The following is a 24,715-nucleotide window of genomic DNA, read 5'->3' as shown; positions in this document are numbered from 1 at the left end:
ACTCCGCCCCATTTACCTCCCTCAGCCCCCCCTATTTACCTACCCCCCAGTCCCCCACATCCCCTCCCCTATTTACCCCCCCCCTATTTACCCCCCCAACCCCCCTATTTACCCCCTCTATTTACCCCCAGCCCCTCCATTTGCCCACCCCGTTTCCGGTACCGTTGTAGTCGTGTCCCGGGTAGATGAGGCAACTTCCGGGCAGGCTGAAGATCCGCTCGTTGCACGGAGCGGTACAGGGTGCGCGCGCAGCCTGTCGGGGGGTGGAGGGGAGCGGGTTACCATGGCGACGGCGGCGGCACGCCCTCCGTTACCGCGGCGAGACTCGCGCGGCCCCCGCCCCCTTGGAGACTCCCCCCCGCCCGCGTTGCGTGGAGACCGCGCGGGCCCCGCCCCCCTTGGAGACTCCCCCCTCCCGCCCCCGTTGCTAGGGCGAGCCCCTCCGCCCCGCCCCCCCGCGCTGTTGCCATGGTAACGCACCCAGCGTGAAGCGCCGGGGGGGGGGGCGTCGCCATGGAGACGGGCGGGCGGGGCCGCTCCCAGCGCACTCTATGGTTCCCGCCGACACCCCCGGGTCCTCCCAGGGCCCTCCGCGGTCCTCCCGGCACCCGCCATGGTCCTCCCGACACCCACGGGGTCCTCCCGACACCTTCATGGTCCTCCCGACACCCACGGGGTCCTTCCAACACCCTTGGGGTCCTCCCGACACCGTCAGGGTCCTCCTGACACCTTCAGGGTCCTCCTGACACCCTTACGGTCTTCCAACACCCACAGGGTCCTCCTAACACACTCATAGTCCTCCTGACACCCTTAGGGTCCTCCCAACAGCATCAAGGTCCTCCCAACAACGTCAGGGTCTTCCCAACACCCTCATGGTCCTCCCGACACCCTCACGGTCCTCCTGACACCCTTAGGGTCCTCCCGACAGCCACAGGGTCCTCCCAACACCCAGAGGGTCCTCCTAACACCATCAGGGTCCTCCCAACACCGTCAGAGTCCTCCTGACACCCTTGGGGTCCTCCCAACACCCCCTGGTCCTCCCAACACCCACAGGGTCCTCCTAACACTGTCAGGGTCCTCCCAACACCCTCACAGTCCTCCCAACAGCGTCAGGGTCCTCCCAACACCCTTGGGGCGCTCCTAACACCCTCAGGGTCTTCCTAACATTGTCAGGGTCTTCCCAACATCCTCGTGGTCCTCCCAACACCCTCATGGTCCTCCTGACACCCTTGGGGTCCTCCCAACACTGTCAGGGTCCTCCCAACACCCTCATGGTCCTCCCAACACCCTTAGGGTCCTTCTAAAGCCATCAGGGTCCTCCCAACACCCTCACGGTCCTCCTAACACCTTCATGGTCCTCCTAGAACCCTCAGGGTCCTCCCAACACCATCAGGATCCTCCCAACACCCTTAGGGTCCTCCCAACACCCACAGGGCCCTCCTAACACCCTTAGGGTCCTCCTAACACCCTTACGGTCTTCCAACACCCTTAGGGTCCTCCCAACACCATCAGGGTCCTCCCAACACCCAGAGGGTCCTCCTGACATTCTTGGGGTCCTCCCAACACCCTCATAATCCTCCCGACACCCTCATGGTCCTCCTAACACCATCAAGGTCCTCCTAACACCCTCGGGGTCCGCCCAACACTGTCAGGGTCCTCCCAACACCCTCACGGTCTTCCCAACACCCTCAGGGTCCTCCCAACACCATCAAGGTCCTCCCAACAGCGTCAGGGTCTTCCCAACACCATCAGGGTCCTCCCAACACCCTTGGGGCGCTCCTAACATTGTCAGGGTCCTCCCAACACCCTTGGGGTCCTCCCAACACCCTTGGGGTCCTCCCAACACCCGCCTGGTACTCCCAACAGTGTCAGGGTCCTCCCAACACCCTCATGGTCCTCCCGACACCCCCCTGGTCCTCCCAACACCCTCGGGGTCCTCCCAACACCCCCCTGGTCCTCCCACCACCCCCAGGGACCCCCCAACACCCCCATACTCCTCCCAACACCCCCGGGTCCTCCCGTCAGGCGCACTGCCCTGCTGGAAGTCGGTGCGGCCGCAGCCGCGGATGAGCAGAGCGTCGCCCGTGAAGGCCATAGAGGCGTCGTCCAGCACCAGGGTGACGCAGCCGGGGGTGTGACCGGGGCTGGCCCGGACCTCCAGCTCCTGCCGAGGACACCGGGCGTCCGGGTGTTGCTCCCCGGTGTCCGGGTGTTGCTCCCCAATGGACCCAAGGGTCCAGGTGTTACTTCCCCAATGGGCCCGGGTGTCCGGGTGTTGCTCCCCAATGGGCCCGGGTGTCCGGGTGTTACTTCCCCCATGGGCCCAGGTGTCCGGGTGTTGCTCCCCAAGGGACCCGGGTGTCCAGGTGTTGCTCCCCAATGGGCCCAAGTGTCCAGGTGTTACTTCCCCAATGGGCCCGGGTGTCCGGGTGTTGCTCCCCAATGGGCCCAAGTGTCCGGGTGTTGCTCCCCAATGGGCCCAAATGTCCGGGTGTTACTTCCCCAATAGGCCCGGGTGTCCGGGTGTTGCTCCCCAATGGGCCCAAGTGTCCGGGTGTTGCTCCCCAATGGGCCCAAGTGTCCGGGTGTTACTTCCCCAATGGGCCCAGGCGTCCGGGTGTTGCTCCCCGGTGTCCGGGTGTGACTCCCCAATGGGCCCAGGTGTCCGGGTGTCTCCATCCCCCAATGGGCCCAGGCGTCCAGGTGTTGCTCCCCGGTGTCCGGGTGTTGCTCCCCAATGGGCCCAAGTGTCCGGGTGTTACTTCCCCAATGGGCCCGGGTGTCCGGGTGTTACTCCCTGGTGTCCGGGTGTTACTTCCCCAATGGGCCCAGGCGTCCGGGTGTTACTCCCTGGTGTCCGGGTGTTACTTCCCCAATGGGCCCAGGCGTCCGGGTGTCTCCATCCCCCAATGGGCCCGGGTGTCCGGGTGTTGCTCGCCGGTGTCCGTGTGTGACTCCCCAGTGGGCCCAGGCGTCCGGGTGTCTCCCCTTTAAAGGGGCCCGGGCGTCCGGGTGTTACTTCCCCAAGGGGCCCGCGCGTCCGCCTGTTCCCCGCACTCACGAAGGCCCCGAACCGCAGCCGGTCCCCGTCGTGCAACAGGCGGTCGGCCCGGGCGCCGCTGGCGGCCGAGATGGCGCTGGCACAACCGGGCAGGGCCGCGCGCAGGGCGCCTGTTCCCGTCACGTGGTCGGCGTGGACGTGGGTGTTCACTGCAAGGGGGGTGGTTACCGGTTGTACCGCACAGCCGACCCCCCGCAACAACCGCCGCGGGGCTCCCCGTGCGCAGAAAGGGCCCAGGCGTCCGGGTGTCTCCCCATCCACAAAAGGCCCCAGTGTCCGGGTGTTCCTAGAAGGGCCCTGGCGTCCGGGTGTTCCCTCAATGGTCCCTGACCTCCGGGTGTCCCCCATCCCCTAATGGGCCCCCGTGTCTGCCTGTTCTCAGAGGAGCCCTGGTGTCCGGGTGTCCCCCAATGGGTCCAGGTGTCCGGGTGTTCCCAGAAGCCCCCAGCGTCCGCCTGTTGCCAGAGGGGCCCTGGTGTCCGGGTGTCACCCCAAATGGGTCCAGGTGTCTGGGTGTTCCCCCATCCTCCAATGGGCCCTGGTGTCCGGGTGTTCCCAGAGGAGACCCAGCGTCTGCCTGTTCCCCCAGTGGGCCCAGGTGTCCGCCTGTTCCCGGAGGACCCCGTGTCCGCCTGTTGCCAGAGGCGCCCTGGTGTCCGGGTGTCTCCCCATCCTCCAATGGGCCCAGGTGTTCGGGTGTTCCTAGAAGGGCCCTGGCGTCCGGGTGTTCCCCAACAGGCCCCGGTGTCCGGGTGTCACCCTAAATGGGCCCAGGTGTCCGGGTGTTCCCAGAAGGGCCCTGGCGTCCGGGTGTCCCCCCCATCCCCCAATGGGCCCCAGCGTCCGCCTGTTCCCGGAGGCCCCCCCATGTCCGCCTGTTGCCAGAGGGGTCCGGGTGTCCCCCTAACCCCCAATGGGCCCTGGCGTCCGGGTGTCCCTAGAAGGGCCCTGGCGTCCGGGTGTTCCCCCAAGGGCCCCGGCGTCCGCCTGTTCCCGGAACCCCCCGGCGTCCGCCTGTTGCCGCCGCACCCACGTAGCGGGGCCGCAGCCCCAGCTCCCGCAACAGCCGCTCGTCCCGCGGCGCCGTCTCCAACACGGGGTCGATGACGACGGCGTCGCCGCTTGTTGCGTCCGCCAGGAGGTAGGTGAAGGTGCAAGAGCGGGACTCGAAGAGCTGGGAAAGGGGCCCAGGAGTCCGGGAAGGGGCCCAGGAATCCGGGAAGGGCCCAGGAGTCCGGGAAGGGGCCCAGGAGTCCGGGAAGGGCCCAGGAATCCGGGAAGGGGCCCAGGCGTCCGGGAAGGGGCCCAGGAATCCGGGAAGGGCCCAGGAATCCGGGAAGGGCCCAGGAGTCCGGGAAGGGGCCCAGGAGTCCGGGAAGGGGCCCAGGAGTCCGGGAAGGGGCCCAGGCGTCCGGGAAGGGGCCAGGAATCCGGGAAGGGGCCCAGGAGTCCGGGAAGGGGCCCAGGAGTCCGGGAAGGGCCCAGGAGTCCGGGAAGGGGCCGGGAATCCGGGAAGGGGCCCAGGAGTCCGGGAAGGGCCCAGGAATCCCGGGAAGGGCCCAGGAATCCGGGAAGGGGCCCAGGAGTCCGGGAAGGGGCCCAGGAGTCCGGGAAGGGGCCAGGAGTCCGGGAAAGGGCCCAGGAGTCCGGGAAAGGGCCCAGGAATCCGGGAAGGGGCCCAGGAATCTGGGAAGGGGCCCAGGAGTCCGGGAAAGGGCCCAGGAGTCCGGGAAGGGACCCAGGAGTCCGGGAAGGGGCCCAGGAATCCGGGAAGGGCCCAGGAGTCCGGGGAGGGCCCCGTCCCCCCCCGAGGGGCCCCGGCGTCCGGGCCCCGCCCCCCACCTGTCGCAGCAGGAGGCTCCGCCCCGTCCCGTAGCCCCGCGCGGCCCCCAGCGCCCGCAGCCCCCACATGACGATGGCGCCGCCGCCGCCGCTGCGGCCCCTTTAAGAGCCCCCCCCCTCCCGGCGGCCGCTTAAAGCGGCGACGCCTCCCTGGGCGGGGCCCCTCGGCGCCCATTGGCGCCGCCCGGCGCGGCCGCTTTAAGGGCGGGAGCTTCTTAAAGCGGCGACGCCCCCGCGCGGCGGGGCCCGCTGGGGCGGCCCCTTTAAGGATTCAAACGGGGGCGGGGCGAGGGGAACCCGCGGCCCTGATTGGCCGCGCGCGGCGCTTCCGCGTTCCCTTCCCGCGTGCGGAGCCGACGGCCTTAAAGGGGCCGCGCCCCCGTAGCGGGGCGGGGGCCCAGGAGTCCGGGAAGGGGCCCAGGCGTCCGGGAAGGGGCCCAGGAGTCCGGGAAGGGCCCAGGAGTCCGGGAAGGGGCCAGGAGTCCGGGAAGGTCCCAACTCTCCTTCCTCTTTCTGGGGGTGCCCGGACGCCTGGGCCCCTTCCCGGACGCCGGGGCCCCTTTGGGGATCGGATCCAAAAGGCCAAAACCGCTTTTAATCCACACGGAAACAGCCCGAAACGCAGGGTGTGGTGGGGGGTTGGTCGCGGTGACGCCGCCGGGTGACACCAGGTGACGGCGCCGGGTGACACCGGGTGACGCCGCCGGGTGATGCCGGGTGACACGAGGTGACACTGCTGGGTGACACCAGGTGATGCCGGGTGACGGCACCGGGTGATCCTGGGTGACACCGGGTGACACTGCCGGGTGATGCCGGGTGACGCTGGGTGACAGCGCCAGGTGATACCGGGTCACACCATAGGGTGATGCTGGGTGACACCAGGTGACGCTGGGTGACACCAGGTGATGCCGCTGGGTGACACCGGGTGACGGCACCAGGTGATGCTGGGTGACAATGGGTGACACCAGGTGACACCGCCGGGTGATGCCGGGTGACGTCGCCGGGTGACACCGGCTGACACTGGGTGACGCTGCCAGGTGATGCCGGGTGATGCCGGGTGATCCTGGGTGACACCGGGTGACGGCGCCGGGTGACGCCGGGTGACGCGTCAGGCGCGGGGGACGACGGCGAACGGCTGCGGCGGCACCAGGCGGAGCCGCTGGCCGCAGAGCAGGACCCAGCGGGGCCGAACGAAGGAGAGAGACGGGTTGAGATCCAGGGTCTGCGGGGAGAGAGGGCCCAGGCGTCCGGGAAGGGCCCAGGAGTCCGGGAAGGGCCCAGGAATCCGGGAAGGGCCCAGGAATCCGGGAAGGGCCCAGGCGTCCGGGAAGGGCCCAGGAGTCCGGGAAGGGCCCAGGAGTCCGGGAAGGGGCCCAGGAATCCGGGAAGGGCCCAGGAGTCCGGGAAGGGCCCAGGAATCCGGGAAGGGCCCAGGCGTCCGGGAAGGGGCCCAGGAATCCGGGAAGGGGCCCAGGCGTCCGGGCGCCTCCCACCTCCTCGAAGGTCTCGTCCCAGTCCTGGGCTGTCACCACGTGCGTCACCTTCTCGCTCATGTAGGGAGCCACCGACCTGGAGGGGGGAGAAGGGGACAAGTGTGGGGGGGGTGCCCGGACGCCTGGGCCCCTTCCCAGATTCCCGGGCCCCTTCCCGGACTCCTGGGCCCCTTCCCGGACTCCTGGGCCCTTCCCAGATTCCTGGGCCCTTCCCAGATTCCTGGGCCCTTCTCGGACTCCTGGGCCCCTTCCCGGACACCTGGGCCCCTCGTACCCTCCGAACGCCGTCACGTAGCGGAGCAGGAGGCGCCGCTCCGGAGCGGCGAAATCTCCGTAGAAAAAGAAGGTTTTTCCCTCAAAAAAGTCTGGAAGGAGGAAAAAGAGACGGTCAAGGAGGGGCCCAGGCGTCCGGGAAGGGCCCAGGAATCCGGGAAGGGGCCCAGGAATCCGGGAAGGGGCCCAGGAATCCCGGGAAGGGCCCAGGAATCCGGGAAGGGCCCAGGAATCCCGGGAAGGGGCCCAGGAGTCCGGGAAGGGCCCAGGAATCCCGGGAAGGGCCCAGGCGTCCGGGCTCACCGGGCAGGGGGGGGATGGGCTCCTCCGTGTCCGTGTTCTCGTCCGTGGATCCTCCGTAGGGATCGTCGTCGGGGGGGGGCGGCGCCACCCTATGGGGGGGGAGGGGAGACGTGTTGAGGGGCCCCGGCGTCCGGGAAGGGCCCGGGAATCCGGGAAGGGGCCCAGGAGTCCGGGAAGGGGCCAGGAATTTGGGAAGGGCCCAGGAGTCCGGGAAGGGCCCAGGCGTCCGGGAAGGGCCCCAGGAGTCCGGGAAGGGCCCGGGAATCCGGGAAGGGGCCCAGGCGTCCGGGCCCCTCTCACCTCCTCAATTCGTCCTCGGTGTCCCCGGATTCATCCCCATCTGGATCTGCGGAAAGAGGGAAATGGGAAAGTGGGAGGGGGGTCCGGACGCCTGGGCCCCTTCCCGGATTCCTGGGCCCCTTCCCGGATTCCTGGGCCCTTCCCGGACTCCTGGCCCCTTCCCGGACTCCTGGGCCCTTCCCGGACTCCTGGGCCCCTTCCCGGACTCCTGGGCCCTTCCCGGATTCCCGGCCCCTTCCCGGATTCCTGGGCCCTTCCCGGACTCCTGGGCCCTTCCCGGATTCCCGGGCCCTTCCCGGGATTCCTGGGCCCCTTCCCGGACTCCTGGGCCCCTTCCCGGACTCCTGGCCCCTTCCCGGATTCCCGGCCCCTTCCCGGATTCCCGGCCCCTTCCCGGAATTCCCGGCCCCTTCCCGGACTCCTGGGCCCCTTCCCGGACTCCTGGGCCCTTCCCGGACTCCTGGGCCCCTCCCGGACTCCTGGGCCCTTCCCGGACTCCTGGGCCCTTCCCGGACTCCTGGGCCCTTTCCCAGATTCCTGGGCCCTTCCCGGATTCCCGGCCCCTTCCCGGATTCCTGGGCCCCTTCCCGGATTCCTGGGCCCTTCCCGGATTCCCGGCCCCTTCCCGGATTCCTGGGCCCTTCTCTGCTCCCTCCTACCGGGGGGGTCGTCGCCGTCGGAGCCGGGGGGGGTCCTGGGGGGCGGAGTCTGGGCGGGGCTCTGCAAAAGGGGGAGGGGTTGGGAAGGGCCCAGGCGTCCGGGCCCCTCCCCCCCGTGTTGGCTCCTCCCCCACCTTCTTGGCGCGCCGGGGGGGCGGGGCCTCCGCTGGCTCCTCCCCCCCGTCGCTGTCCGAGGGGGCGGAGCCGGATCCGTCCAACAGGTACCTGGGGGGGGGGGGGGTGGTTACCGTGGGGCCCCGCCCACCCGGGGGGCGTGTCCCTCCATAAGCCCCGCCCCCCCCACAGACCCCCTTCCAGTGGGCGTGGCCTCCGCCCCCCTCCTCCCACGTGGGCGTGTCCAGCCCCAAGCCCCACCCCCTGGAGGGGACCCCCTGCAAGAGCCCCGCCCCCTTATGGGCGTAACCGCCCCAAGCCCCGCCCCCCTTGCACAATGACCCCCAATGGGAATGTCCCACCAGGCCCCACCCCCAAAGGGGCGTGACCCCCCATAAGCTCCACCCCCATGGGAACCCCCCCATATTTCCCCAAGCCCCGCCCCCAATGGGCGTGCCCCCCCAAGCCCCACCCCCATGGGACCCCCCCGTTCCCCCAAGCCCCGCCCCCGGGTGGGCGTGTCCCCCCAAGCCCCGCCCCCATCACCCCCATGGGAACCCCCCCATGTTCCCCCCCATGGGTTCCCCCCCAAGCCCCGCCCCCAATGGGCGTGTCCCCAAGCCCCACCCCAATGGGACCCCCCGTTCCCCCCAAGCCCCGCCCCCCGGGTGGGCGTGTCCCCCCAAGCCCCGCCCCCATCACCCCATGGGAACCTCCCCCATGCGTTCCCCCCAAGCCCCACCCCCATGGGTTTCCCCCCAAGCCCCGCCCCCAATGGGCGTGTCCCCCCCCCAAGCCCCGCCCCCCTCACGGGCCGCAGGGCAGGCGCCGTCGCTGCTTCCGGCATTCCCAGATCCAGGCGGGAGCCACCAGGAGCCCCCCGGACGCCTGGGCCCGCGCGGCCTTGGGGGTGCCCGGGAAGGCGCAGCTGGAACGGGGGGAGCGTGGGCCGGACGCCGGGGCCCTTCCCGGATCCCTGGAGCCCTTCCCGGATCCCTGGAGCCCTTCCCGGATCCCTGGAGCCCTTCCCGGACTCCTGGGCCCCTTCCCGGAATCCTGGGCCCCTTCCCGGAATCCTGGGCCCTTCCCGGAATCCTGGATCCCTTCCCGGAATCCTGGAGCCCTTCCCGGAATCCTGGAGCCCTTCCGGATTCCTGGGCCCTTCCCGGAATCCTGGAGCCCTCCCCGGACGCCTGGGCCCCTTCCTGGATCTCCTGGATCCCTTCCCAGATCCCCGGATCCCTTTCCCATATTCCCGGCTCCCTTCCCGTCTCCCTGGATCCCTTTCCCGGATTCCCGGCTCCCTTCCCGGCTCCCATCCCGAATTCCCAGATCCCATCCCGGATCCCATCCCGTATTCCTGTCTCCATATTCCCATATTCCCGGTATTCCCGGTATTCCCGGTATCCCTACACCAGGTGGGTGCTGTCCGCTCCCCATTCCGGTCGGTACCGGATATTCCCAGCTCCCATCCCATATTCCCATATTCCCGTATTCCCGGATCCCATCCCATATTCCCGGATCCCATTCCCGGTTCCCATCCCATATTCCCATATTCCCATATTCCCGGTATTCCCGGTATTCCTACACCAGGTGGGTGCTGTCCGCTCCCCATTCCGGTCGGTACCGGATATTCCCAGCTCCCATCCCGTATTCCCGTATTCCCGTCTCCCATCCCGTATTCCCGTCTCCCATCCCGTATTCCCAGCTCCCATCCCGTATTCCCATATTCCCATATTCCCGTATTCCCGGTATTCCCGGTATTCCTACACCAGGTGGGTGCTGTCCGCTCCCCATTCCGGTCGGTACCGGATATTCCCGGTTCCCATCCCATATTCCCATATTCCCGTATTCCCATATCCCATCCCATATCCCATCCCGTATTCCCGGTATTCCCATATTCCCATATTCCCGGTATTCCCGGTATCCCTACACCAGGTGGGTGCTGTCCGCTCCCCATTCCGGTCGGTACTGGATATTCCCAGCTCCCATCCCGTATTCCCGGTATTCCCGGTATTCCCGGTATCCCTACACCAGGTGCGTGCTGTCCGCTCCCCATTCCGGTCGGTACCGGATATTCCCAGCTCCCATCCCGTATTCCCGGATCCCATCCCATATTCCCATATCCCATCCCGTATTCCCATATTCCCGGTATTCCCGGTATTCCCGGTATCCCTACACCAGGTGCGTGCTGTCCGCTCCCCATTCCGGTCGGTACCGGATATTCCCAGCTCCCATCCCATATTCCCGTCTCCCATCCCGTATTCCCGGATCCCATTCCCGGTTCCCATCCCGTATTCCCATATTCCCGGTATTCCCGGTATTCCCGGTATCCGTACACCAGGTGCGTGCTGTCCGCTCCCCATTCCGGTCGGTACCGGATATTCCCAGTTCCCATCCCATATTCCCATATTCCCGTATTCCCGGTATTCCCGGTATTCCCGGTATCCGTACACCAGGTGGGTGCTGTCCGCTCCCCATTCCGGTCGGTACCGGATATTCCCAGCTCCCATCCCGTATTCCCGTATCCCATTCCCGGTTCCCATCCCATATTCCCGTATTCCCGTCTCCCATATTCCCGTATTCCCGGTATTCCCGGTATCCCTACACCAGGTGCGTGCTGTCCGCTCCCCATTCCGGTCGGTACCGGATATTCCCAGCTCCCATCCCATATTCCCATATTCCCATATTCCCATATTCCCGGTATTCCCGGTATCCCTACACCAGGTGCGTGCTGTCCGCTCCCCATTCCGGTCGGTACCGGATATTCCCAGCTCCCATCCCATATTCCCATATTCCCGTATTCCCGGTATTCCCATATTCCCATATTCCCGGTATTCCCGGTATTCCCGGTATCCCTACACCAGGTGCGTGCTGTCCGCTCCCCATTCCGGTCGGTACCGGATATTCCCAGCTCCCATCCCGTATTCCCGGATCCCATTCCCGGTTCCCATCCCATATTCCCATATTCCCATATTCCCGGTATTCCCGGTATTCCCGGTATTCCTACACCAGGTGCGTGCTGTCCGCTCCCCATTCCGGGCGGTACCGGATATTCCCAGCTCCCATCCCGTATTCCCGGCTCCCATCCCGTATTCCCATATCCCATCCCGTATTCCCGTTTCCCATCCCGTATTCCCGGTATTCCCGGTATTCCTGGTATTCCTACACCAGGTGCGTGCTGTCCGCTCCCCATTCCGGGCGGTACCGGATATTCCCATATCCCATCCCGTATTCCCGGATCCCATCCCATATTCCCGTATTCCCGTCTCCCATATTCCCGTATTCCCGGTATTCCCGGTATTCCCGGTATCCCTACACCAGGTGGGTGCTGTCCGCTCCCCATTCCGGGCGGTACCGGATATTCCCATATCCCATCCCATATTCCCGTATTCCCGTATTCCCGGTATTCCCGGTATCCGTACACCAGGTGCGTGCTGTCCGCTCCCCATTCCGGTCGGTACCGGATATTCCCAGCTCCCATCCCATATTCCCATATTCCCATATCCCATCCCATATTCCCATATTCCCGTCTCCCATATTCCCATATTCCTGGTATTCCCATATTCCCGGTATTCCCGGTATTCCTACACCAGGTGGGTGCTGTCCGCTCCCCATTCCGGGCGGTACCGGATATTCCCAGCTCCCATCCCGTATTCCCGGATCCCATTCCCGGTTCCCATCCCATATTCCCGTCTCCCATCCCGTATTCCCATATTCCCGGTATTCCCGGTATTCCCGGTATCCCTACACCAGGTGCGTGCTGTCCGCTCCCCATTCCGGGCGGTACCGGATATTCCCAGCTCCCATCCCATATTCCCATATTCCCATATCCCATCCCATATTCCCATATTCCCGTCTCCCATATTCCCATATTCCTGGTATTCCCATATTCCCGGTATTCCAGGTATTCCTACACCAGGTGGGTGCTGTCCGCTCCCCATTCCGGGCGGTACCGGATATTCCCAGCTCCCATCCCGTATTCCCGGATCCCATTCCCGGTTCCCATCCCATATTCCCGTCTCCCATCCCGTATTCCCATATTCCCGGTATTCCCGGTATTCCCGGTATCCCTACACCAGGTGCGTGCTGTCCGCTCCCCATTCCGGTCGGTACCGGATATTCCCAGCTCCCATCCCATATTCCCATATTCCCATATCCCATCCCATATTCCCATATTCCCGTCTCCCATATTCCCATATTCCTGGTATTCCCATATTCCCGGTATTCCCGGTATTCCCGGTATTCCTACACCAGGTGGGTGCTGTCCGCTCCCCATTCCGGGCGGTACCGGATATTCCCAGCTCCCATCCCGTATTCCCGGATCCCATTCCCGGTTCCCATCCCATATTCCCGTCTCCCATCCCGTATTCCCATATTCCCGGTATTCCCGGTATTCCTACACCAGGTGCGTGCTGTCCGCTCCCCATTCCGGTCGGTACCGCGCTCCCAGCTCCAGAGCCGCCTCCCGGATTCGGCTCCGCTCCGGGTTCTGGAACCCGCTCAGGACCAGGACGACCCCGGCCAGGACCCCCCCCCGGCCGGGGCTGCCTGTTCCCGCTCCGCCTGTTCCCGCTCCGCCTGTTCCCGCTCCGCCTGTTGTCCCTCCTGCGCTTGTTGTTTTCATCCCTGCGGTTGTTTTCACCCCTGCGCTTGTTGTTTTCGTCCCCGTGGTTGTTGTTTTCGCCCCTGCGGTTGTTGTTTTTGCCCCCGCGGTTGTTGTTTTCGCCCCTGCGGTTGTTGTTTTCGCCCCCCCGGTTGTTGTTCTTGTCCCTGCGGTTGTTGTTGCTCCGGTTGTTGTCGCTGCAGTTGTTGGCGTCGGGGGTGTCACCCGCTTCCGTTTGGGACCCGCCGGGCTCTGGTGGGGGAAGGAATGAGAAAGGGGACCCCCCCGGACGCCTGGGCCCTTCCCGGATTCCTGGGCCCCTTCCCGGACTCCTGGGCCCCTTCCCGGATTCCTGGGCCCCTTCCCGGGATTCCTGGGCCCCTTCCCGGATTCCTGGGCCCCTTCCCGGACTCCTGGGCCCCTTCCCGGTTTCCTGGGCCCTTTCCCGGACTCCTGGGCCCCTTCCCGGATTCCTGGGCCCCTTCCCGGATTCCTGGGCCCTTTCCCGGACTCCTGGGCCCCTTCCCGGACTCCTGGGCCCCTTCCCGGATTCCTGGGCCCCTTCCCGGACGCCTGGGCCCCTTCCCGGACTCCTGGGCCCTTCCCGGATTCCTGGGCCCCTTCCCGGATTCCTGGGCCCCTTCCCGGATTCCTGGGCCCTTCCCGGATTCCTGGCCCCTTCCCAAATTCCTGGGCCCCTTCCCGGATTCCTGGGCCCCTTCCCGGACTCCTGGGCCCTTCCCGGATTCCTGGGCCCTTTCCCGGATTCCTGGCCCCTTCCCGGATTCCTGGGCCCCTTCCCGGATTCCTGGGCCCTTCCCGGACTCCTGGGCCCCTTCCCGGACTCCTGGGCCCCTTCCCGGATTCCCGGACCCACCTTCGCTTCCCGGTTGGATCCGGGGGTCTCTCCGGCTCCTCCCTGCAGAGCGGCCTGAGCGTAACTGGGAGCAGGAGCGTCCGGGGGGGAACCTGGGGGGAGAGAGGGGGTGAGAGAGGGGCCCAGGCGTCCGGGAAGGGCCCAGGAATCCGGGAAGGGGCCCAGGCGTCCGGGAAGGGCCCAGGAATCCGGGAAGGGGCCCAGGAGTCCGGGAAGGGGCCAGGAGTCCGGGAAGGGGCCCAGGCGTCCGGGAAGGGGCCAGGAGTCCGGGAAGGGGCCCAGGAGTCCGGGAAGGGGCCCAGGCGTCCGGGAAGGGCCCAGGAATCCGGGAAGGGGCCCAGGAGTCCGGGAAGGGCCCAGGAATCCCGGGAAGGGCCCAGGAATCCGGGAAGGGGCCAGGAATCCGGGAAGGGCCCAGGAATCCAGGAAAGGGACCAGGAGTCCGGGAAGGGGCCAGGAATCCGGGAAGGGCCCAGGAGTCCGGGAAGGGCCCAGGAATCCGGGAAGGGCCCAGGAGTCCGGGAAGGGGCCCAGGAGTCCGGGAAGGGCCCAGGCGTCCGGGAAGGGCCCAGGAGTCCGGGAAGGGCCCAGGAATCTGGGAGGGGCCCAGGAATCCGGGAAGGGGCCCAGGAGTCCGGGAAGGGCCCAGGAATCCGGGAAGGGCCCAGGCGTCCGGGAAGGGCCCAGGAATCCGGGAAGGGGCCCAGGAATCCGGGAAGGGGCCCAGGCGTCCGGGAAGGGGCCCAGGCGTCCGGGAAGGGCCCAGGAGTCCGGGAAGGGCCCAGGAATCCCGGGAAGGGGCCCAGGAATCCGGGAAGGGGCCCAGGAATCCGGGAAGGGCCCAGGAATCCGGGAAGGGGCCCCGGCGTCCGGGAAGGGCCCAGGAGTCCGGGAAGGGCCCAGGAATCCGGGAAGGGGCCCAGGCGTCCGGGAAGGGCCCAGGAGTCCGGGAAGGGCCCAGGAATCCGGGAAGGGGCCCAGGAATCCGGGAAGGGCCCAGGAGTCCGGGAAGGGCCCAGGAATCCGGGAAGGGGCCCAGGCGTCCGGGAAGGGCCCAGGAGTCCGGGAAGGGGCCCAGGAATCCGGGAAGGGGCCCAGGAATCCGGGAAGGGCCCAGGAATCCGGGAAGGGGCCCCGGCGTCCGGGCGCACCCGCGGGGGGGCCGCCCGCTCCTCTCCGGTAGAAAAGCGCTCCCGGTTTCCGGTCGTCTCCGTCGTCCTGGCGGAGCCGGAAGGGGCCCAGACGGGTCACCTGGGGGGGGGGGACACGGGGGGGGTCAGGGGACATTGGGGACAATGGGGACGTTGGGGACATTGGGGGGGGTCGGGAGATGTTGGGGACATTGGGGACATTGGGGGGGTCTAGGGACATTCGGGACGTTGGGGACATTGGGGGGTCAGGGGCATTGGGGACATTGGGGGGACATTGGGAGGTTGGGGGGACATTGGGGACGTTGGGGACATTGGGGGGGTCGGGAGATGTTGGGGACATTGGGGACAATTGGGACATTGGGGGGGATGTTGGGGACATTGGGGGGTCAGGGGACATTGGGGACATTGGGGAACACTGGGGGGACGTTGGGGACACTGGGGACATTGGGGACGTTGAGGACATTGGGGGGAACATTGGGGACATTGGGGACACTGGGGGGACATTGATGACATTGGGGGATATTGGTGACACTGGGGGTGACCTTGGGGACATTGGGGGGACGTTGGGGGGACATTGGGGACACTGGGGACATTGGGGGGACATTGGGGACATTGGGGACATTGGGGACATTGGGGACGTTGGTGACACTGGGGGGGACATTGGGGACATTGGAGACATTGGTGACCCTAGGGGTGATACTGGGGTGACACTGGGGACATTGGGGACACTGGGGTCACATTGGGGTGACATTGGGGACACGGGTGACATTGGGGACATTGGGGACATTGGTGACACTGGGGGGGACATTGGGGACACTGGGGTCACATTGGGGTGACACTGGGGTGACACTGGAGACATTGGGGACACTGGGGTCACATTGGGGTGACATTGGGGACATTGGTGACATTGGTGACCCTAGGGGGGACATTGGTGACACTGGGGTCACATTGGGGTGACATTGGGGACACGGGTGACATTGGTGACATTGGTGACCGTAGGGGGGACATTGGGGTGACACTGGGGACATTGGGGACACTGGGGTCACACTGGGGTGACATTGGGGACACGGGTGACATTGGGGACATTGGGGACATTGGTGACACTGGGGTGACATTGAGGACATTGGGGGGAACATTGGGGACATTGGGGACACTGGGGGGACATTGATGACATTGGGGGACATTGGTGACACTGGGGGTGACATTGGGGACATTGGGGGGACGTTGGGGACATTGGGGTGACATTGGGGACATTGGTGACACTGGGGACATTGGGGACACTGGGGTCACATTGGGGTCACATTGGGGTGACATTGGGGACACTGGGGGTGACATTGGGGTGCCATTGGGGTGACATTGGGGTGACATTGGGGTGACATTGGTGACATTGGGGACACTGGGGTCACATTGGGGTGACACTGGGGTCACATTGGGGACACTGGGGTGCCATTGGGGACGTTGTGGGCGGGTCTCACCGGTGGCTCCTCCTCCTCCTCGTTGTCGTCGTCGGGGGGGGAGAAGAAGCGGATGAAGGAGAGGCCGAAGGGGCGGCCCTGGGGGGGGAGAGGGGGGTGAAGGGCCCCGGCGTCCGGGGAGCTCCCCATAGGGGAGCCCCTATAGGGACCTGTCCATAGGGGACCCACCTATAGGGGACCTGTCCATAGGGGACCTCCCCATAGGGTACCTGTCCATAGGGGACCTGTCCATAGGGGACCTGTCTATAGGATCAGCTATAGGTACCTCCCCATAGGAGACCCCCCTATAGGGGACCTGTCTATAGGGGACCTGTCTATAGGGGACCCAGCTATAGGGGACCTGTCCATAGGGGACCTCCCCATAGGGGACCCCCTATAGGGACCTGTCCATAGGGGACCTGTCCATAGGGTTGTCTATAGGATCAGCTATAGGTACCTCCCCATAGGAGACCCCCCTATAGGAGACCTGTCTATAGAGGACCTGTCTATAGGGGACCCAGCTATAGGGGACCCAGCTATAGGGGACTTGTCTATAGGGTACCTGTCTATAAGGGACCTGTCCATAGGGGACCTGCCCATAGGGACCTCCCCATAGGGCACTCCCCTATAGGGACCTGTCTATAGGGGACCTGTCCATAGGGTACCCCGCTATAGGGGACCTGTCTATAGGGGAGCTGTCTATAAGGGACCTGTCCATAGGGTACCTGTCCATAGAGAATCTGTCTATAGGGCTGCCTATAGGATCAGCTATAGGTACCTCCCCATAGGGCACCCACCTATAGGGCAGCCGCCTATAGGGTACCCGCCTATAGGGCACCTGTCTATAGGGGACCTGTCTATAGGGGACCCAGCTATAGGGGACCTGTCCATAGGGTTGCCTATAGGATCAGCTATAGGTACCTCCCCATAGGGCAGCCGCCTATAGGGTACCCGCCTATAGGGCACCTGTCTATAGGGGACCTGTCCATAGGGCCCCTTTCTATAGGTTTTTTCCCTACCTGTACCTGTCCCTAGGGTACCTGTCCATAGGAAATCTGTCTATAGGGTTGCCTATAGGATCAGCTATAAGTACCTGTCCATAGGGCACCCGCCTATAACCGTCTATAGGTTATTTCTCCATAAGGTCCTTATCCATATGTACTTGTGTATAGGGTTGGCTATAGGGTATTTTTCTATAGGTACTTGCCCATAGGATCCCTATCTATCTATACCGGCCCATAGGGTATTTCTCTATAGGGCGTTTCTCTATAGATACCTGTCCATAGGACTGTCTATAGGGTATTTTCCTATAGGTACCTGTCCATAGGGTATTTATTCCTCTATAGGGTATTCCCCTATCTATACATACCTGTCCATAGGGTTGTCTATAGGATCCCTATATGTACCTGTCCATAGGATTGTCTATAGGGTATTCTCCTATAGATCCCCTATCCATACATACCTGTCCATAGGGTATCTATAGGATCCTATCCATACCTGTCCATAGGGTTGTCTATAGGCTCCCTATCTATAGGTACCTGTCCATAGGGTATATATTCCCCTATAGGATCCTATCTGTACCTGTCCATAGGGTATCTATAGGGTCACTATAGGTACCTGTCCATAGGGTATCTATAGGGTCCCTATCCATACATACCTGTCCATAGGGTATCTATAGGGTATTCCCTATAGGATCCTATAGGTACCTGTCCATAGGGTTGTCTATAGGGTCCCTATAGGTACCTCTCCATAGGATATACATTCCCCTATAGGATCCTATAGGTACCTGTCCATAAGGTATCTATAGGGTTCATATCTATAGGTACCTGCCCATAGGGTATCTATAGGTCCCTATAGGTACCTGTCCATAGGGTATATTTTCCCCTATAGGATCCTATAGGTACCTGTCCATAGGGTTGTCTATAGGGTTCCTATAGGTACCTGCCCATAGGGTATCTATAGGCTCTCTCTATACGTACCTGTCCATAGGGTTGTCTATAGGGTCCATATCTATAGGTACCTGTCCATAGGATATCTATAGGTGCCTATACATACCTGTCCATAGGGTTGTCTATAGGGTCCCTATAGGTACCTGTCTATAGGGTTGTCTATAGGGTATTCCCCTATACGTACCTGTCCATAGGGTATCTATAGGTCCCTATAGGTACCTGTCCATAGGGTATCTATAGGGTCCAGGTCCATATCTATAGGTACCTGTCCATAGGGTATCTATAGTTCCCTATAGGTACCTGTCCATAGGGCTGTCTATAGGGTTCCTATACGTACCTGTCCATAGGGTTGCCTATAGGGTCCATATCTATAGGTACCTGTCTATAGGGTATCTATAGGTCTCTATAGGTACCTGCCCATAGGGTATTCCCTATAGGATCCTATAGGTACCTGTCCATAGGGTTGTCTATAGGGTTCCTATAGCTACCTGTCCATAGGGTATCTATAGGGTCCCGTACCTGTCCATAGGGTATCTATAGGTCCCTATAGGTACCTGTCCATAGGGTATCTATTCCCCTATAGGGTTCCTATAGGTACCTGTCCATAGGTATCTATAGGGTCCATATCTATAGGTACCTGTCCATAGGGTATCTATAGGTCCCTATAGGTCCCTGTCCATAGGGTATACATTCCCCTATAGGTCCCTATAGGTACCTGTCCATAGGGTATCTACACGGTCCATATCTATAGGTACCTGTCCATAGGGTATCTATAGGGTCCCGTACCTGTCCATAGGGTATCTATAGGTCCCTATAGGTACCTGTCCATAGGGTATATATTCCCCTACAGGGTTCCTATAGGTACCTGTCCATAGGATATCTATAGGGTATTCCCTATAGGATCCTACAGGTACCTGTCCATAGGGCTGTCTATAGGGTCCATATCTATAGGTACCTGTCCATAGAGTATATATTCCCCTATAGGATCCTATAGGTACCTGTCCATAGGGTATCTATAGGGTATTCCCTATAGGTACCTGTCCATAAGGTTGTCTATAGGGTCCATATCTATAGGTACCTGTCCATAGGGTATCTATAGGGTATTCCCTATAGGTCCCTATAGGTACCTGTCCATAGGGTATCTATAGGGTATCTATAGGTCCCTATAGGTACCTGTCCGTAGGGTATATATTCCCCTATAGGATCCTATAGGTACCTGTCAATAGGGTATCTATAGGGTATTCCCTATAGGTCCCTATAGGTACCTGTCCATAGGGTCCCGTACCTGTCCATAGGGTATCTATAGGTCCCTATAGGTACCTGTCCATAGGGTATCTATAGGATCCTATAGGTACCTGTCCATAGGGTATCCATAGGGTATCTATAGGTCCCTATAGGTACCTGTCCATACGGTTGTCTATAGGGTCCATATCTATAGGTACCTGTCCATAGGGTATCTATAGAGTATTCCCTATAGGTCCCTATAGGTACCTGTCCATAGGGTATCTATAGGGTCCCGTACCTGTCCATAGGGTATCTATAGGTCCCTATAGGTACCTGTCCATAGGGTATATATTCCCCTATAGGGTTCCTATAGGTACCTGTCCATAGGGTATCTATAGGGTATTCCCTATAGAATCCCTATAGGTACCTGTCCATAGAGTATACATTCCCCTATAGGGTCCCTATAGGTACCTGTCCATAGGGTATCTATAGGTCTCTATAGGTACTGTCCATAGGGTATATATTCTCCTATAGGTACCTGTCCATAGGGTATCTATAGGGTCCATATCTATAGGTACCTGTCCATAGGGTATCTATAGGGTATTCCCTATAGGCTCCTATAGGTACCTGTCTATAGGCTATCTATAGGTCCCTATAGGTACCTGTCCATAGGGTATTCCCCTATAGATCCCTATCCATACATACCTGTCCATAGGGTATCTATAGGCTCCTATAGGTACCTGTCCATAGGGTATCTATAGGGTCCATATCTATAGGTACCTGTCCATAGGGTATCTATTCCCCTATAGATCCCTATCCATACATACCTGTCCATAGGGTATCTATAGGGTATTCCCTATAGGATCCTATAGGTACCTGTCCATAGGGTATCTATAGGTTTCCTATCTATAGGTACCTGTCCATAGGGTATCTATAGGGTATTCCCTATAGATACCTGTCCATAGGGTATCTATTCCCCTATAGATCCCTATCCATACATACCTGTCCATAGGGTATATATTCTCCTATAGGATCCTATAGGTACCTGTCCATAGGGTATCTATAGGGTATGTATAGGTACCTGTCCATAGGGTATCTATGGGGTATCTATAGGTACCTGTCCATAGGATATCTATAGGGTATCTATAGGTACCTGTCCATAGGGTATCTATAGGATCCTATAGGTACCTGTCCATAGGGTATCTATTCCCCTATAGGGTTCCTATAGGTCCCTGTCCATAGGGTATCTATAGGGTATCTATAGGTACCTGTCCATAGGGTATCTATAGGGTATCTATGGGGTATCTATAGGTACCTGTCCATAGGATATCTATAGGGTATCTATAGGTACCTGTCCATAGGGTATCTATAGGATCCTATAGGTACCTGTCCATAGGGTATCTATTCCCCTATAGGGTTCCTATAGGTACCTGTCCATAGGGTATCTATAGGGTATTCCCTATAGGGTCCCTATAGGTACCTGTCCATAGGGTATCTATCTATAGGGTATTCCCTATAGGTCCCTATAGGTACCTGTCCATAGGGTATCTATAGGGTCCATATCTATAGGTACCTGTCCATAGGGTATCTATAGGGTATCTATAGGCTCCTATAGGTACCTGTCCATAGGATATCTATAGGGTCCCTATAGCTACCTGTCCATAGGGTATCTATAGGTTTCCTATCTATAGGTACCTGTCCATAGGGTATCTATAGGCTCCTATAGGTACCTGTCCATAGGGTATCTATTCCCCTATAGATCCCTATCCATACATACCTGTCCATAGGGTATCTATAGGGTATCTATAGCTCTCTATAGGTACCTGTCCATAGGGTATCTATAGGGTATCTATAGGGCATTCCCTATAGCTACCTGTCCATAGGGTATCTATAGGGTTCCTATAGCTACCTGTCCATAGGGTATCTATAGGATATCTATAGGCTCCTATAGGTACCTGTCCATAGGGTATCTACAGGGTATCTATAGGGTCCCTATCCATACGTACCTGTCCATAGGGCTGGCTGCAGACGACCTTGACCCGGTCCCAGGGCCGGGCGCCCGCGGGGGGGGTCAGCGCGGGGGGGCCGAAGCTCCGCACCCGCCGCGGCCCCTCCCCCGCCCGGCTCTCCCGCGGCGACATCATGGCGGCCGCCGGGAGCAGCACCTGGGGGCGGGGCCGCGTCCGGGACACGCCCCCTTCCTGCCCGCCCGGCCCCGCCCACCCCCCTTGGATCCACCCCCCCCCCGCCCTTCATGGAGGCGGAGGCCCCGCCCCCCTCAAGGAGACTCCGCCCCCCCTGGGCCTGCCCCAATGAGGCCCCGCCCCCAATGAGGCCCCGCCCCAATGAGACTCCGCCCCCCAGCCCCACCCCTCAATGAGGCCCCGCCCCAATGAGACTCCGCCCTCTATGAGACTCCACCCCAGCCCCGCCCCTCAATGAGGCCCCGCCCTCAATGACACTCCACCCCGAGGCCCCTCCCCAATGAGGCCCCGCCCCTCAGACTCCACCCCCAATGAGGCCCCTGCCCTCAATGAGACTCCACCCCCGGCCCCGCCCTCAGGGAGACTCCACCCCAAGGAGGCCCCGCCCCTCAATGAGGCCCCGCCCCTCAATGAGGCCCAACCCACCAATGAGACTCCACCCCAATGAGCCCCCACCCCTCAATGAGACTCCGCCCCCAATGAGGCCCCGCCCCCAATGAATCCCCTCCCCAGGCAGGCCCCGCCCTCAATGAGACTCCTCCCCAAGGAGGCTCCGCCCCTCACTGAGGCCCCTTCCCAACCAGGCCCCGCCCCCAATGAGGTCCCGCCCCCAATGAGGCCCCTGCCCCTCAAGGAGACTCCGCCCCCCCGGGCCCGCCCCAAGCAGGCCCCTCCCCCAATGAGGCCCCGCCCCTCATTGAGGCCCCCGCCCCTCAATGAGACTCCGCCCCAACCAGGCCCCGCCCCCAATGAGACCCCCCCCAAGGAGACCACTCCAAACAGGCCCCGCCCCCAACAAGACTCCGCCCCCAATGAGGCCCCTCCCTCAATGAGGCCCCGCCCCAGCCAGGCCCTGCCCCCCAATGAGGCCCCGCCCCCCACAAGGCCTTGTCCCTAATAAAGCCCCGCCTCCAGGGAGGCCCCGCCCCCCTCCCATAAGGCCCACACAAAGCCCCGCCCCCAATTAGGCCCCGCCCCCAGACCCTCCACCCCAATAAAGCTCCTCCCCCAAAGAGGCCCCGCCCCAACAAAGCCCCTCCCCATTCGTGGCCCCACCCCCAATCAGGCCCCACCCCCTCCAGGAAGCCCCATCCCCTTGTACCCCCCCAAGCTCCTCCCCAAAGAGCCCCCACCCACCCGAGGCCCCGCCCACCCCGAGGCCCCGCCCCCAAGGGAGGCCCCGCCCACCTCGTAGTCGCTCCCGGCCTCGGCCCCGCCCAGCACCTCCACGAAGGCGGAGCCTTCGTTGCCGACGTCGATGCGGTGCAGGGGGGCGGGGCGAGAGAACTGGGGGGGCGGGGCCAGCGCGTGGGGGGCGGAGCCACCGGGCTCCTCCCCCCGCTTAAAGGGCCCCTCCTTATTAAAGGCATCTCCTTCTAAAGGCCCCGCCCCCTCTTAAAGGACCCCCTCGTTATTAAAAGGCTCCTCCCTTCTTAAAAGGCCCCACCCCCTCTTAAGGCCCCGCCCCCTTTAAGGCCCTTCCCCTTTTAAAGGGCCCCCTCTCTTAAAGACCTCCCCCTTAAAGGGCCCCTCCCCTCTTAAAGGCCCCGCCCCCTTAGAGATCCCACCCCCTCTTAAAGGGCCATGTCCCCCCTTAAAGACCCCTCCCCCTCTGAAAGACCCCGCCCCCTCTTAAAGGCCCCCGCCCCCTCTTAAAGGACCCCGCCTCCTCTTATAGGGCCCCTCCCCTTATAGGGCCCCGCCCCCTTAAAGGGCCCCGCCCCCCCTTAAAGGGCCCGCTCCCTCTTTACAGCCCCCCCCGCTCTTAAAGGGCCCCTTCCCTCTTAAAGGGCCCCACCTCCTTGAAGGCCCTGCCCCCTTTGAAGGCCCCGCCCCCGTTGAAAGCCCCGCCCCCTTTTGGAGGCCCCGCCCCTCCTCTTAAAGGGCCGGTACCTGCAGGACGACGCTGACCTGCCGCTCGCCCCGCCCCTCCCCCCGCCAGCAGCGGCCGCTCTGGGGGCGGAGCAAGTTCTGGGGGCCGTGAGCCTGGGGGGCGGGGCCAGATCAGGACACGCCCCTCCCCGCCTCGCCCCGCCCCCTTCCAGTGCCGTCCCCCCCGCCCCTCATTGAAGGGAATGGGGGAGGAAAAGCCCCGCCCACGGGGAGGCCCCGCCCCTAAGCCCCGCCCACACGGAGGCCCCGCCCCCCCATGACACCCTATGACGCCCATTAAAGCAAATGGAAAAGAGGTGGGAAAGGCCCCGCCCACAGGGAGGCCCCGCCCCCTTCCGTGACACCCCATGACGCCCATTAAAGCGAATGGGGAGGGGGTGGGAAAAGCCCCGCCCCCTTCGTCCAGCCCCGCCCCCCTCCATGACACCCTATGACGCCCATTAAAGCAAATGGGGAGGGGGTGGGAAAGGCCCCGCCCCCTTCGTCCAGCCCCGCCCACTCGCAGGCCCCGCCCCCCTCCATGACACCCTATGACGCCCATTAAAGCGAATGGGGAGGGGGTGGAAAAGGCCCCGCCCACAGGGAGGCCCCGCCCACAGGGAGGCCCCGCCCCTCCCTCCCCGCGCCGGCCTCGCCCACGTGACCAAACACCCCGCGGAGGCCCCTCTCCCTCCCCCGCCCCCCTCCGTTACCATAGAGACGCCCGCGCGCCCCCCCCCCCCCTCCGCCCGCCCGCCTCGCGGTTCCGGCCGGTTCCCCCGCCCCCTTCCCCGGTTCCGGCCGGTTCTGCTGCCGGTTCCGGTTCCGGTTCCCACCGGGTCGGCGCTGCTCACGGACACGACCCGCTCCAGCGCGATCTCCGGCATGGTGGCGCCCGCACCGGAAGCGGAAGCCGCTCCGCGCCGCCGCGCGCGCCGCGCTCTATGGTCCCGCCGCGCATGCGCGTGGGGGAGGTTCCGCTCCGCCAGTCCTCCAAGCTCTATGGTGCCGCGGTCCTCCCAGCCGCTTTCCCGCCCTCAGGCCCGCGCATGCGCCCTCCGCCCCTCCCGTGACGTCACCAGGGCAAGGCGGGGGGACAGTGATGACGTCAGAAACCACGTTCACTTTTTCCGCTTTATTCAGAGGGGCGGGGCCGGATTCCTGGGGCCGTTTTGGGGCATTTTGGGCTGTTTTGGCCTATTTTGGGCCATTTTGTGGATATTTTGGGGCATTTTCACCCATTTCCTTCTTTTTTTGCCAATTCGGGGATATTTGCGGCCCTTTTGGGTAATTTAGGGGGTATTTTGGTCCTTTTGGGGGTATTCGCGGCTGT

General features: G+C 62.9%; 1 protein-coding gene and 1 pseudogene across 2 annotated transcripts; both read right to left on the bottom strand.

Moving 5' to 3' along the window:
• Window positions 1-162: 162 nt before the first annotated feature.
• On the bottom strand, window positions 163-4,992 carry LOC148590372 (persulfide dioxygenase ETHE1, mitochondrial-like; annotated as a pseudogene). Its single transcript, XR_015914315.1, has 5 exons — window positions 4,904-4,992; window positions 4,091-4,235; window positions 3,062-3,210; window positions 2,035-2,164; window positions 163-253 (listed from the first exon to the last, which is right to left on the bottom strand). The product of XR_015914315.1 is annotated as a persulfide dioxygenase ETHE1, mitochondrial-like (transcript).
• Window positions 4,993-6,011: 1,019 nt separating this feature from the next.
• XRCC1 (X-ray repair cross complementing 1) lies at window positions 6,012-24,269 on the bottom strand. The gene is made up of 16 exons (XM_088539112.1): window positions 24,219-24,269; window positions 23,404-23,496; window positions 22,699-22,797; window positions 21,313-21,471; window positions 16,155-16,232; window positions 14,680-14,779; window positions 12,691-12,903; window positions 12,449-12,596; window positions 8,857-8,973; window positions 8,066-8,156; window positions 7,932-7,992; window positions 7,273-7,318; window positions 6,973-7,061; window positions 6,671-6,761; window positions 6,397-6,472; window positions 6,012-6,125 (listed from the first exon to the last, which is right to left on the bottom strand). The coding sequence occupies exons 1-16, from the start codon at window positions 24,267-24,269 to the stop codon at window positions 6,012-6,014; spliced, it is 1,626 nt and encodes a 541-aa protein (XP_088395238.1).
• Window positions 24,270-24,715: the final 446 nt, after the last annotated feature.

The sequence above is a fragment of the Tinamus guttatus genome, unplaced genomic scaffold (genome assembly GCF_059628265.1).
Source record: "Tinamus guttatus ecotype Peru unplaced genomic scaffold, ASM5962826v1 Tinamus_guttatus_pri_ptg001392l, whole genome shotgun sequence".
Lineage (NCBI taxonomy): Eukaryota > Metazoa > Chordata > Aves > Tinamiformes > Tinamidae > Tinamus > Tinamus guttatus.
The sequence above is the reverse complement of the archived record's forward strand: the minus strand, read 5'-3'. Positions and strand labels throughout refer to the sequence as shown.